The sequence below is a fragment of the Sceloporus occidentalis genome, unplaced genomic scaffold, assembly GCF_023333645.1.
Source record: "Sceloporus occidentalis isolate IW3139 unplaced genomic scaffold, rSceOcc1.0.p SCAF_82, whole genome shotgun sequence".
Lineage (NCBI taxonomy): Eukaryota > Metazoa > Chordata > Lepidosauria > Squamata > Phrynosomatidae > Sceloporus > Sceloporus occidentalis.
In genome coordinates this window covers 4,292,066-4,307,842 of record NW_028317062.1, presented here as the reverse complement: position 1 = coordinate 4,307,842, position 15,777 = coordinate 4,292,066, and the positions used below count along the sequence as shown (strand labels likewise).

General features: G+C 40.2%; 1 protein-coding gene across 1 annotated transcript in view; it reads right to left on the bottom strand.

The window, feature by feature from the left end:
* LOC149285284 (integrin alpha-5-like) overlaps nucleotides 1–15,777 on the bottom strand; it is a 115,737-nt gene that overhangs the window by 23,688 nt on the left and 76,272 nt on the right. Inside the window, exon 3 of the mRNA XM_089495628.1 lies at nucleotides 14,814–15,011. Coding sequence (XP_089351754.1) covers nucleotides 14,814–15,011 — 198 coding nt within the window. The remainder of the gene's footprint in view (nucleotides 1–14,813; nucleotides 15,012–15,777) is intronic.

Sequence of the window (15,777 nt, the reverse complement as noted above, 5' to 3'; positions counted from 1 at the left end):
GAATGCTGCCAAAAGCACGGCACATGGCCAATCTACATAGAATAGAGAGATCCCTGTCAGGGGTGCTCAGGCCCGCAACACAGGCAAAACAAAAACCCACGTCGGAACTCTAAGCACCTCTCACTGAGAATGTTCATGAAAGTTGAGGTGCAAGGTGCTAACCAGAGCTAGACACCCATGATATTGTACCTTCCTGGCACAACCACGTTGGGGTCCTTGTTTTCATTATTATAGCTGCTCATGCCAACACACATACTAAGATGTTACGGCTCATGCCGCATAAAATAAGGTGTGTGCTAAGAGGACTTCGCACGCTAGTCCCAGTTAAAATTTCAAATACATCCTACAAACAAAAACTTCGACCCATGTTCCCATGGAAAATATATCAAAAAATGTTAAAGCTTCTTTAAATCAGGTCAAAGATGTGGGTTAATCAACTATATTAAATATGGCACGTAGGTCAAAGGCTTCTATCATCTTTTACTTATCAAGTTTAACTGTCACACAAAGAACACAAAGTCTAAATAAAAATCAGTCACTGTGCCTAAAACATAATGAAAAAACCCTTAGATTAACCTTATGCCAGCAACTAAATATTTCACCCCGTTTGAATCAGTTCTTACATTAGTAATGGAAACTATGTTAAACAACAGGACTGTTGAACATCTCAAGATCAAAAACATGGGTTTACTACAGGAAGATCATGCCAAACTAATCTTATTGATTGGGCGACTAAAGTAAATCGATCAAAACAATCAAGGAGATGCAGTAGACATTGCGTATCTGGATTTCAGTACGGCTTTTGACTCCGCCCCACATAGAAGACGCAATCTCCGAGTTTAGATCCCAGTGTTACTGAATGGATTAGGGAGTGGCTGAGTGACAGACACCAGAGGGTTGTAGTCAATGGAGTATATTTGGAGCAAGGTCTTGTTACCAGTGGGATACCTCAGAGATCTGTACTCTGACCCATCCTCAAATTTTTATTAGTGATATTGCAGAAGGACTTGACGGTAAGGCATGTCTTTTTGCTGAAAAATATTTAATGTTCTTAGAGGGATAAGCCAAATGGCAAATGATTTAGGTAAACTGGAAACATGGTCAGAGCTGTGGGAACTGATGTTTAATGTAGATAAATACAAGATAATGCACCTGGGGCATAAAACACCCAAGGGCAGAGTGTAGTATATTTAATACAGTCAGAACCTCTACATTTGAGGAAAGGGATTTAGGGGTGATTATTTCAGAGGATTTAAAGGCAGGCAGACAATGCAGTAGAGCAGCAGGTAATGCTAGCAGAATGCTTGGTTGTATAGCGAGAGGTATTAGCAGTAGAAAGAGGGAAGAGCTCATGCCGTTGTACAGAGCACTGGTGAGACCTCACTTGGAGTATTGTGTACAGTACTGGAGACCGTATCTCCAGAAGGATATAGAAATGTTGGAGAAAGTTCAGAGAAGGGCTACTAAAAGGAAATATTACTTTACTGAAAGGGTAGTGGCTGCATGGAATGGCCATTAAGCAGAAGTGGTCAATATTAATACAGTGAAGGCATTTAAGCGAGCATGGTGTAGGTATAATGCTAAGCTAGATGTAAGAAAAGGCCAGGGACCAAGGAAAATAGTCTGGGAAGACTAGATGGGCCAAATTGTTCTAATCTGCCGTCACTTTCTATGTTTCTAGAGCCTTGCACAAAGCAGTTTTTTGTGTTATGAGTGCGCGCTAGAATCAAGTGCTGCACATTATGAGCTGAATATCAGATGTGAGATAATAGATACATTTTGTTTTATCCATCCTTACACTTTGAGTGATCAGTATCAGAGGACTTTCTGCTCACCAACTAATGTAAAGTGACAGTTCTATTAATGTTTGCTTGTTTTTTCTCTTTCCTTTTCGCAGCAAACATTCCCGTCCATAGGTCACCTGGGGACAGACAGCATTGCAGGAGCAAAAGAAAGGAATTTGGACCCTGTTAAAAGGAGGGATTACAGAGGAGAACCTCGTTGGCTTGTTCACATTTCTCGGCACCCATCCCTATAAAGCTGCACTCCAGCCAACATGAACACGTTATCAGCCCTTCGTGTCATAGCCACAAACAAGCAGCTCTGGGCCAAACCACTAATTCTGCCGGGGCTTCCTACAGCTGTTCCCTGACCAAAGAGATACTCGAGTGGGCGCTCCAAGATGACCAAACTGTCAAAATAAGTTATATTTGGTGGTTTTTTTCTAAACATGAAAACAGAGTTTTACATATGTTTTAATCTAAACATAGATTCACCCATTACACAACTATGCGTAATGGGTGAATCTGCGCATGTACATGTCATAACTTATTTCTGCCCCACTTAGTCATGGGACAATTTTTACCCCCAATCCTTTCAACACCCTTCCCTGTGCACACAATGTGCCCCTTTCATCCAACTATTTTCCTTGTTACCATGGCAGCCAGAACATAAAAATTGTTCTTTAATTGGTTCCCTACCCAGATTCCAAAGAAAACAGGCAGCACAGGTCACGTGTGCACAGCTGGCCTACAGGGTGTGAAGTGGGGGTGGGTGGCACTGCGCTCATTGCAGAACCCCTAGCATTGCAGGAAACACGTGGTGGCTGCGCTACACAATGTTGTGCAGGTATTAGCAACCCTGGACTACAAGTCCCATCATGTTGTTGCCATTGCAGTAGGCAGAGCAAAGGGGAAAGCAGAACGATAAGGCTGGCAGCAGTGGTTAAGACGTACGTTCATCCAGAACGTAATGGGAACAGCAACTGGAAGGTTTTTTTTTTTTTTTTTAAGCAACATCTCTAGTGAAGAAGAGACAAAGACACAATGGTTTTTAGGCATAGCTCGTAACATATGATAAAGGATAAGAAGGCAAATGGTAACTATTACAATAGATAGAGGGGGGGGCGGACTTCATACTTCAAGTTAAGTGCAGACTGCCTGTTAGAGTATTTTATTTAAGTGCTCATCCATCACATCCGGTCACAACATTAACCCACCCATTTTTAGTGAGTCTACGCTTACACACAGGGCATGGTGATCTTGCTATTCAAGAAAGTAATTGAACAGGTTCTGAGGACATTTTATATTCCCATCCATGTTACTGGATTATATTCTACCCTGGGGCATATTTGCTTTTAACTAGAAAACAGTTACCTGTTGGAACTGCTAAAAGCTGTAATCACGCTGGCTGCAAACCAAGAGGGCAACTATAGGTCTACAAGTTAACTAATAGATTCAATTAACATTTTATAAAGTATCACTTTACAGTGAAACAATAAAATGTCTAGCTAGAACAGAGCTTAACCCTTTCATAAACACCAAAAAGCTGCAACAATATTAGAGTCTTTATAAACTAATTTCAGGCTTACAATATCTTTTGTAATCGGCTCCTGAACAAAAAAAGTGTTTGTGAAACATTCTAAAAACTCAATGAATCTGGCTCCAAGAAGGTCACAACACTTTGGGCCAACTCTAAGCATAACTCATCAGACTTAACTATAACAGAATGTTACATTTTCTACACAGATTAACTTCATATTCAGACAGACAGTCATTTCTAGTTATAGCAAGCTGCTATACTTATTGGCCATTTTGAAATGCCAAGTTATATTGTACACATCATTTTTCCAGCAAGAATTATCTAACTCAACAGAGCCTAACTGGAATGCGGAACTCCAATCTCTGGTGCTTCACATTGGCCAAATTTTGGAGCCAGTCCAGCTGGCCATTTCATGCATCGAGTAACACCACCGAACAAGCGCTATATTAAACAATTATGTACAAACCACATTTTTTGACTGCTTAGTGGACACAAGTTCCACGTGACATAGGGATATCTTAGTGTCGACAGCAGTTAAGAGAAAGACTTCCATGTGGCACAACAGAAAGGAAATTTAATGTGATAAAAAAGGACAACACAAACATAGTTAAGGAATCTTAGATGACGGGCAGTGCTGGTTCAGAAATAATTTTTGATAATGCTTCAACAAAAAAATAAAAAAACAAACAAAAAAAATAAAATACAAACGCAATATCATGCTTGTTTCAACTGAGAGACATTTTAAGTGCCAGCGGGGACATTATTATAATACGTAGGAGAGCCAGAATGCGTTTAAAGACTGTGGAAGTTTGTCAGACCATAGCCTCATGAATACCAGTTGGCATCATTATTTTTTAACCTATTAGAAATGTCATTGAGATACTAATTTTAGATCAAGGGCAAGTCAAGACACTAAGTGACAGATGTACTCCAACAGCAAAAAAGGATTAACCTCTACATTTCATCTGTAGTGTCCATCCACCCATTGAGAAAATCCACAATTAGGATTTTATTTGCACCATCATATCAGACGTTTACGAAGCAATGGACGCAAGTGTGGCCAGACCCTAATGCATACAGGTTAAAAGACTGTCAAAAAAACAAACACACAATTGAACATCATGTACAGGGAGCCTAGAACCATAATGCAATCATTTAATGGAAAAACACCACACAAAGGAATTTCCTTGTACAGAATAAGGAGGTAAAACTTTAGAATGGAATCTAATTATTACGGGAATTATTAACCAGTGCTGTCTCCAGCTCAAATTCAGAAATAGGACACCAAAAAAAGACTCCTAATTCCTGAAAGTACAAACAAAGCAACAGGTGTGACAGATGCAGACCTACAGCATTGTGAGGAACGGTCTGCAAGCCACTCCATGGTAAAGGGCTCACTGTTAGAAAGAAATTGAAGGTCATCCATTTTATGCCGCTCTGTAGGCAATGGGATTTTAAAAGCTTCTTGGGTCGTTTGTTGGTCTACAAGAAAGTCTAACTATATAGTGCTTTTAGTACATCTGTACATCAAACAACCACTCTGTACATAATTACCAAACAGCTACGCAGAATATGTTGGCACGTTTATAAGCAAGATTCTTAATAGTGCATGTTTAAAGCTTTTTCTAAGCATAGAAAAAAAACACCTGGTTTTAATCTATTGTATAAAATAAAAATAAAACAGCTTTGAAGAAAAAAAAAACAAACGAAAAAAAAACAAAACTGTTTTCTACCCAGGGAGATCTACCGGTGAAGGGAAAGTTACCCAAACTTGTTAATCAGGTAGAGTGCTGGCTGGAATTTTGTCCCCACATTACATCCTGTCATTATCTCACAGGAAGTCCTCAATGCCGGAGCTGAGAAAAACATGAACAGGAAGAGCCGCGGCTCTCACCGCCATGCCGGTTACTTTTATTGGAAAAACTAACACTTATTATGGTCCAATGTTTCCTTTTTATGTAAGCAGCCCTTCTGCCGCTTCCCTACCCAATAGCAGGGGGGCAGTGACCCTGTCCATGAGGCCTGGTCTTCTCTAGTCAAAAACATAAGGATGACCATGCTCATGCCCGACATGTTATACTCATAGATGTGCAGTAATTGTGCTGTACAGTAGCAGCGGTGGACACCATTTCTAAAATCTTAAGGTCTATTAAGGTACTAACAGTCACATCTTGGCCATCATGTGCACATATATTAGATTTTACAGGAGGAAAACAAGTGTGAGTACATGTCATAAAGTCATACTTTATTTAGAACATCAAGGTTTCCAAAATACCACCAATAAAGAATTAAATACTTTGCTGTGTTGGGACTGTTCTATGGCAACCTTTTCCAAACCATTCAGGATAGTCTTGGTCCTTGGCTATTTTATGGTTAGAAAGTGAAATTAAGCTGTAAACAGTTTCACAGGTACTTTATTTTTGCTGGTTTAATGTATGTATATTAAGGTTATTGTAAAGTGCTTTAACATAAATGCACTGCTCAGGAAGCTGCCTGGGACACTAGAACCATAAAACATCTCCAAAACCATTATATGCTTGACAAAGCACAAGCTACATGTTTCAATAACGGAGTTCGCCCATTGAAAAATCAGCGACCTTTTGCAATATTGTGAGAAGGTTCCTCAAAAGTTGGAGAAAATCCCAGCATGTCGAATAATACGCATTTACAGTTGTATTTAACCCCTTAAGGACAATGGGCGGTCCCTAAACCCATTGAAAACAATGCATTTTGAGCCTGTACATGTACGGGCTTTGTCATTAAGGGGCTAAAGACAGGTAAACAGACAAAAACGAGTACTCACATAAGGAGCTGCCTAGGGCATTTTATACTTTGTGGCCTCATATAGATCTTCATTGATCCTGTAGACCAAAGAAGCAAGTGTTTAAAAGTATAAATTCTCCATGATTCCCAGCTGTTCCAGAGAATCATGGGAGTTGTGCTTCAAACAGCCAAAGGTCTGCCTTTTAGGAAGACCTACCGGTATCTTCCCCCCTCTATGTTTAGCTGGATGCTATGTATACCCAGTTGGTATAATCATACCTGGGAACTCTCAGGGTCACAGTCTGGATCAGATTCATCCATACTATAAATTGACCTGATGACAATGAAGATTCCTAATTGACGTTTTAGCAATAGCATGTCATGATTGATATATCTCTTTGAATGCATGTTACTCAATTAAATGTATCTTTAAATAATGAGAAGTCAATGTTACCATGAGAACAGGTACTGGCGTTAACACATTTGATGAGTTGGTACTTAGAACCTGACTGTTTAAAGGTTAATATCTAAAGAGTATCAGGGTCGGGTCAGTTCATTTAGAAGGTTTTCAGATATGGGTATAATGGTAGCAGTTTAGCCTCATGACAATTTTTAAGGGAAAGCACCTGAGCTGGCACTGCATAACACATCAGACGGCAGACGATCACAGATATCTGGTCTCCATAACCAAAAGTGAATTGAGTTCACACCACAACTTTCCTAATAACTCTACAAACACCCACTTCAGTCAACAAACCTAAATGAGCTTTTTCTAAAGACATTTGTTATTTAAAAAAAATATATTTGTCCCTGTACTTTACTTCAGCAAGGTTAAGTGTTTAATGACATACTGAACCAAACGGAAAGCAGTCACAAACCCCTAAAGCCAATAAGTCATTTGGAAAGATACCACCTGCCAATATCATGGGAGCATTGTTTCCTTGTCAGCTGGACGGGTTCTCTCATCTTGATTGACAGCACCATTAGTGACCAGTCTTTTAAAAAGTGAAATTAAAACCTTTTCCACTCTTGGCAGGTAGATACGCAATTCATTTTACATGCCTTTGTTGTAACCTGGTTAGAGACCTTTGAGTTGCCCTGCTTGATTAAAACTATCCGTAAGCAAAAATAGATCCCCGCGGGATGCATTAAATTAAAAACAGATTTACACATTGTACAGTGAATAATGTAGGCAAACAATGAAAGGGTTACAGTAAGACAATAAGTCAATTGCACTTGGACACCTTACCATCTAACCACAAAAGAAGCCAATTAGCTCTGTGGACAGACCAGGATCAAATTGAGCTTGTCTCGCCAATACAATTTTAGGTAGGGATGAATGAAGACTATTTTTGGTTGTATGCTTCGAATTATGGCACTCCAGAGATTCCATAGTTCTACATTTTTATTTTTTTTTGGCAAGAGTTGCCAAGCTTTAAGGTGATAATACTGTCTTATTAAACCAGATGCATATGTTGGGTATTTTTAAGCTTTGCCAAACTGTAGTGTCTCGTGATCAAGCAACCCAGCATTTGTTTCAGGATGTTGAAGCACATCCACGAGAACCACAACATTTTATACCGGGACTTAGTCCAAATGTAGGCCACCTTAGGAAGCACAAGATGTGTTCTCAACTTAAGCCTTCCTTCCAGCAAAAGAGGGTTAAAACAAATAAATAAAATAAAAAGGGGGGGGGTATGGTATTTAAACCACTTTATCCACTATTCTCTTTTAATGTCCATGCTGCATCAATATGGAGGCAAGACTGCTATATTTTATGGCAGATATTCCAAATAAAAGAAACCAGCGTTTCTGAACATTGTGTTTATTGCCCAAATTTTGTTATGAATAAAAATGTACAATTGATTCTTTTCCCCTCTGTTTCTTTGAGATATTAAGCACATACCAGCTAAGAATAGATTTTGATGAGTGCTTTTTCTAAAACGGGGCGAGGCTGATTTTTGGATTAAATTATTTTTTTTTAAATTATGTTTGTGTCAAATTCTTTGTTGTACATTATAAACACATTTGTGAAGGCATCATTATAGAAGGAAGTGTTTATTTGTTCCCATCATTCCATTATCTTTCTCAGCAAACAATTGAAATGGTGGGGACAGAGAGTCTGCCTTATATGTCTGCTACAACCTTAAACCCTATTAGAGGAGCTAACCTGTGTCAAGTGAAGAATTTGTTAATCATAATTAAGCTTTTTGCCAAGGGATCATTGCATTTGTAAACCTCTGTCCTATACCATCTTAAATGGTGGAATTTTTTGGTCAATAAACCCATGGTCATTGCTTGGATGGCCTATGTATAGAATACCTACTACTGCATGTCAATAGCATGTTCTAAAGTATTGTCCTTATATTAGTTTCAACACAGACCTTTTTCTATTTGGAAGCTGCAGTAGTTGATTTTTTTTAATTATTATAAGATACATTGTGCATCTCAATGTTTCAATAACCATCGTCTGTAACATACAAGGAAGGAACACAAGTCATAGGGAAACCAAAAAAAAGTTATGATTTGCCACTCTTGGTAATTAAAAGGTTAGCATACTGTTTATTTAATGACTATATTATAAAGGAACCACAAGGATCAACAAGTGGGAGTTCTTTTCTTCTCCTTAAAACACCAAAGGTTTGCAAGAGACATGATTAGTAATTAGTTGCAGTTGTGGGGTTTTTGTTCCCAGTTTTCTGGCTGATGACATGAAAGTGTGAGTAATAATCCACAGAAAATTTCCCTAGCCTTCAAACGGTATGAAGATTTGGTTCATGAACGTTCTTCACATGTACAACATGTTTAACTGCACGTTCATACACAACCAGAAAGGCCACAGTAAGAGGGATCACAGCAAGGGTGGCCAACCTGGTACCACACAGCTGTATGAAAGCAAACATCATCCAGGCGGGTAGGTCACACCCTACTAGAGGAACGACTATTTACTCTACCCTGCTGAACACAACAGATTGGCATGCTTTTTGCCATACTATATTTACCTGTAGCTTGAATTAAATAAATATCCATTAAACTGAAACTTTACAACATTTTGAACACCAAACATGACATATTCCAATAAAAAAAGGGGGGGGAGAGTATGCTTTGAATTGCATTGTACAATACAGAATTCCATATAAATTGAAATTTGCTAGCTACAAATTCAATTAGCATGTTAAGGAATGATAGTTAAAGGGATTAACACTACTGAAAAAGTCATCACCCGACACTCGTTATCCGGTGTATAGATCTTTGGCACAGACCTGAATCACAAATGTTAGCCAGAAACAGAGATATAATATTCACATACGGCTTCATTCGGATATAAGTTTCCTATACAACAAATTACTGTTAGAATGTCCTCCTAAAGTATCCTGAACCTGTTACTTCAACCAAAAACCTTCGGTAAAAATATAAATGTATATTTTTTAGTGTTGTCGGGTATACACACACACAGGGCACCACAAAACAGAACCATCTCAAAGACCAAAAAAAGCTTTTGTGGATGTGTGGATGTAATGAGCTCCTTTCAAGTCCTCCGTGATAGATTCCAGAAACTATTCATACAAGCCCAGAACCGGCAGCTTTTACACAAGGAAAAGAGTTCTAGGAATTGTCTGACTCTGGAACAAGATTCCAGATCTTTATACCAGTGACGGTCTTTTGTTTTGACCATTATTCTGTGAACTACGGGATTGAGTGTATTATTGTTGGTTGTAAAAATATTGTCCAAATGCCAAGGCTCGCTGCGTTTCATTAGTTATGGCAACAGTGGCTTATAGAAACAGAATACCGAGCTAACGGACCGCAGGAATAATCCGCCACGGAGGCAGCTCTTTGTAGAGGGAAATTAGTTAACCTAATATACCCCGGTTCTGATAAGGCAATTCTTTGCACTGGAATAGCTCCCTAAATCAAAATTATAGCCAAGCTATTCTTGGGATGGAAACAGACCACTAAACATTAACTTATTTCACCCCCGTAAAAACATTTTTAAGAAATGTTACAGCGTGCCTAGACATTAAGAGTCAATGGAGCTCAATAAAGCAGAACAGAATTCTTTCACCAAGCAACAAATGTAATAAAATGCCATCCATAGCATGTATACACAAATCAACATGGCGGCTTCTGCGTCACCGCTAACTGATAAACTAATCAAAGTTCCCACGGCTTAATGCCAGACATGGACTGTAACCTGGCCTCAGCTATGATAAGCATTCCAGAACTAAAAAGTGTAACTAATTGCATAGCTAATCAGAGCGCTTCCAGCCGTGCACGGAGCCAAAATTCCCATGTGCCTGAGGAAAATAATTCACATTACTCAACGTCCACCAGTTTCTAGAGCACTGCCATGGTCACAGAGATGAATCGGGATGAAGCACCTGCTCCAAAATGCTTCCCTAGCAGAGAGCCGACAGCTGCCAAGAGCCAGGAAGGGTTGGGGTGGACGGCTCCAAACTGCTGATACTGCTCACCTGTCGTTACGTTTCAGGTGATGGGACAGGAAGCTTCATGGGTTGGATTAGCAAGATCCCAACTACATGACAAGGTATAACCCACACGTGTATAATTATACACAGTGGTTCTGTGGTTTTGAACCTACATTCTTTTAATCCGCAAAGGGTAGATTTTCATTTGACAATGTACATGGTGTATCCAGCTACTAGGAATTACATTTAAAGGGAAATGTAAAGCTGGTTTTGTGAAGACACATCCACTATTACAGCATACCTCACCTTTCTGAGGTTGGAGTCTAAGAATTCCCAGCCTTCCTATAGCAATTTGGTAAGGCCTAAAAGTTTCACCAGCTCTCTGCGACCATAACGGTAGGAAGAGAAATGGGGCGACATGTAAAACAGGTGTGTAAAAAAAAAAAAAAAAAAAAAAAAGTTCTACTTGAACCTTCCATCATAAAAACAGACAATTGGATGGAACCCAGTGGGATTCACCCAAACACCCATTGGCGGACTTACTTAATACAGAAGACTGGAAGTTGGGAACTGTATTAGCACTTCACAAAGCAAGGAACAGGAAAGGTTCAGCCAACTACAGGCCAGCAAGTCTTACATCAGTAGTTGGCAAATGGATAAGGCAATGGTTGAGTGAGAGGTGGCAGACAGTTGTACTTAATTGTGTATATTCAGAGAAAGGATCTGTTACTAGTGGGCTACTTCAGGGATCAGTATTGGGACCTGTACTGTTTAATACAACGAACGGTCTTACCGGTAAGGCATGTCATTTTGCAGACGATCCAAAGGTTTGCAACAGACATTCGAGTGCAACAAGTCAAATGGCAAATGATTTAAGTAAATTAGAAGAATGGTCGCGAGTGTGGTACCTGCAGTTTAACGTTGATAAATGTAAAATAGGGCACTTGAAATGCCCCACAGCAGAATATAGTATTGGGCACACTGTTCAGCCAGTGACAAAGGAAGAGGGAGGATTAGGAGTAATTCTTTCTGATGATTTAAAAGGTAAGCAGACAATGAAATAAAAAGAGTTGGAAAAACTGAGCAGGGTACTGGGTTGTATCTGGAGAGCTATATGGTGAAGCTAAGCTGTAGACTCAAGTCCTTAGTTAAGTACCGAGTTTGGGTCAACACAGGACTGCTATGAGCAGATCAGACCAAGGATTGAACTAACACAGTAACTAAAATGTTTTATCACGCTCTACAAATCTAATAAATGTGGACCTTTATGACGGTTGCCATTTTTTCTTCTTTTGAGCAGTTTTTATAGTTTCATCTTTGAACTGCCATTCCACCTCTACTAGAAGAGAAAATCGAGGACAAATGTTATGAGTAATCACCATGGGGCCCGGGTGGCTAGGTAGGCCTGTCTATAGAGCAGAAATGAGAGCTCTTTTGGGCTCTATATTCTGCATTTGGGACCCCAAGATCATCATTCCAGGTGAGACCAAAGACAGAGGCTCAGAATGAAGATAATTCCAATACGGCTTCCAGTAACTATGTTATGGGCATGGCTTTGGTAACTCTGATGTATAAACAGCTGTAGCTATACACAGTTTGACAAGAGACAGAAACCACTCACCCCACTTAGTCTGCCAAATCCCCATTTAAAAAAACTTTGTCTAAATTAATTCAAATTATCACATGTCCCATGCATTTTTGTGAGTGTAAGCTAGACAATACCAAATATTACAGCTTCAACATAACAAATAGATAAAATAGAGATAAAATCCAAAGTTGACAGACACACACAAATATGGGAAGCGGCCAATAGTCTTTTCTTACCGCATACTTTTGTCTAATCTAATTAGGTGGGGGGCGGTCATGAAGCCCTAAAAAATCTCCCTGCTAAGAATGACATAAATAAGTAGGAAATAAACGAACAACATTCTTAAAACAAGGGTTTCTGGGGACAGCGGGAGTTTCCTTTGCAATGAGAAGAAAGAAAAAAAAAAAAAGTTACTATTGTTATATGAACCACATTGTCCAACACTCCAGCTATCCATATGTGAACAAGAGATTAGAGAAGGATGAAGCTGCTGCAGAACGCCTTTGGATCAAGTCCTAGGCACAAAACAGCAGGAACAAGCAGCTACAAGTCATTATAGCTCAAGATGTATTTAACAGTAACCAGAAATAGTTATTGTGGCGGAATATCAGATTTTATTGACAAGTCTACTTTATTGTATTTTCTTGTGCCCCCACCCCATCTCAGGACATCTATTTAAATGCATTCCTAGAAAGCTTAAAAAAAAAAAAAAATAAAAAAAAAAAAAAAAAGTCCAGCGAAGGTCTTTGTGTGTCACTCCAGGCCGTCACATCACAAAACTATTACAGTAGCCTTATAAGCCGGATCACTTTATAGGCACATATCGGAAATTTAATGACATAGCTTAGTACGACACGCCAGCAGCAAACCATTCTGCAAACGCTGGCAGGCGTACGTCAATAAGCCATATGCCTGATCATTTACAGGGGTCACACAATGTGTTTATTGTATAAAATTAATATATATAAAATTCCCACCAAAAAGTGTATTCTATGATAATTTGTTAACTTTGTGTACAGCGCTACAGAGTATGATGGTGCTATACAAGTTAATAAATAACTAATCTTGCATTTAAGCTGCTAGGGACTACAACTCTCCATGCTGAGCCAATCTGATGATAGTTATCATGTATGAGCAAACGATAGAAGCTGTTTGTCCCGGTTATAAAGCAGAAAAGTTTTGCAGTTCACTTGCAATGAAAGGAGTTGGACGCAATCCTCAGAACTGCTGCGTGTCCGATTTCAGGAAACTCTGTCCTGTTGAACATTATATTACTCACTTCCCTCATGTGAGCTCTGAGCTGCTAGGAAGATGTACTCACATCCTCAGCGGTCGTGCTCTTACGCAGAGGGGCTTGTTCACTAAAAGGAGAGTTTGCAGGAGAGCTGTGCTTTTAACGCCCTCACTTTCCTATACATTACAAAGGAGCACTGCCAAGTTTCTCCAGCAAAGAGGGCATGACAGATCGTTCAATGGTTAAGGAGGCAGAAAAGCTCACTTAAATAGCTATACATTACACAGGGCCTACCAAGCATTCCTGCATCAGAAGCTCACTGGGATTGGCCCTTCATAATGTATAATGAAGGAACTGAAGCCACAACACTCCCTTTAGTGAATAAACCCATCAGAGGGGACTGATGGAGCGCAGCATTCTGGGACATGTAGAGTTAATTGTTGCAGGGGCAAGAATTAGGTTACCAGCTGAAGATATTTGCATCTGATATGATTGTTCTTAATTGAAAAGGACTAGGAAGGAAGCTAAACAAGACTTATACATTCATTTATTTACAGCCTGGGGGTTCCTTATTAATGCATGTAGCTTTAAGTGAACAGAAATCACTCCATTAAACAGAGTTGTTTTTTTTTGGGGGGGGATCCTGGAATTCCCAGCAGTTCCAGATTGAAAGCACACAAAGGCAGCCCCAATCCCCTAGAGTTAAAGGGAGGAAATACTCCAGATTCAAGCCTTTAACGTGGCTACACCTAAATGCAGCAGGAGTTAGGTCATCACCTGGTAATATCATCCAGATGGAGCACAGGATTCCCTTCCAGACACAAAAGATGTGAGAGTGTGTGTATGTGTGTGAGTGTGTGAGTGTGTGAGTGTGTGAGTGTCAGGCTGCCAAACTGTAAAAAGAGGGGATCTAGGAGGGGGTGACTTCCCAAAGAGACAAAAGAACAGACAGCGTGAACTTGGTTAAATAGAAGACAATGCAGGAGAACAAGGCTTTGGTGTGTGAAGAGTTAACGGCACATGGGGGGGTTAAGCCCAATGACTATAATGGAAAGGTGGGATCCAGGGCTAGGAGTATCAGAATGCAGGCAATGGGGAGGAAGAAAACTGGAGGCAGAGATATAGGACGGGAAGGGAGTGAATATAACGGAACAGGGAACAGTTTCATAAATAAGCAACAAAAATAATAAACGTTGCATTAATAACAATAAACAGACCGGCCATTTACCCAACACTGTGTCAGCTCCACCAAATACACACAGACAGGAAATGTATAGGCTCTCCAGGAAAGGGTTAATAGTAACAAGGAGTTCCAGATTCCCAATTCCACTACTTTTCACAGTCATCATCCAAAGGGGGGGGCGGGATGATGCGAACACACAGCCATCATATGGAAGAGGGCGAGAAGCGGCTCCTGAACTGCCTCCGCCTGGGGTATATACAGGACATGCCCCCGCACTGCTCCCCGGGCACTCACCTCTGCGAATCCGGGAGGTAGAAATCCACTGAGAAGCCAAACAAGCTGCCGTCCGGTCCAGAGTACTCCGCGGGCTGCTCCACAGCCAAATTAAATCCACGCACCGGGCTCAGGCTGATGAGCACAGCGCAAGCCACCAGCACGGAGCAGCGCTCTTTGGAGGACTGCATGATATCTGCTCTGGAGTGATTCGCTTTCCTACAGCAGAAGTTGGGACCATGTGAAGGGGGCTCTGCTAATGTGCCAACTGACTTTCAAGAACCGAACACTACTCCAGTGGAGAAGAGGTCCCTCCTAAAATTAGCTACAGGGTGTTCCCTGCAAAGGGGCGTGGTCCCAGCAGGCTGCGGCCCCGCCCACGTTTTTGTTCAATGAACAGAGCAGCGCTGTATGGCTTTAATTAGCTCTGTTCTAGGCTGTGTTTCTTGCACTCTCTTATTTTGCATCCATGGAGCCAGACTCCCCCCCCCCCTCTACTTTTCACTCATTTAGGAGGCTTAATGCAATTATTTGAAACCTCTTTTGTTAGTGTAGGTAAACTGTTAATTGAATCTTGTATGAGTGGAAGCTAAACTGATTTAAACATCAAAGGCCCAGGGGCACTGAGGGAAGAGGGGGGGGATTAAAACTATGCTAAGTGGTAGAATAAATATTAAGCCTAACAACCCTAACAGAATAAAAATTAATTAATTGAGTAACCGACTGCTCGGGATGAACATTGATTTATTGACTGATTTATATAGCGCCATCATATTAAGCAGTGCTGTACAATGGGTACACAGGACATAACAAGCAGTGCATCACATAATATGGAGACAAAAGGTTAGGGTCCTGCTCAAAGGTGCTTACAAAAATGGACAGCAGGGTTTCTTTTTAAAAGAGGACACGTGAAAAGTAAATATCGCTGCTACAATGGGGTTTTTTCAAATGACAATTGTGTGCACAGTGGGACATTTGTCTTATT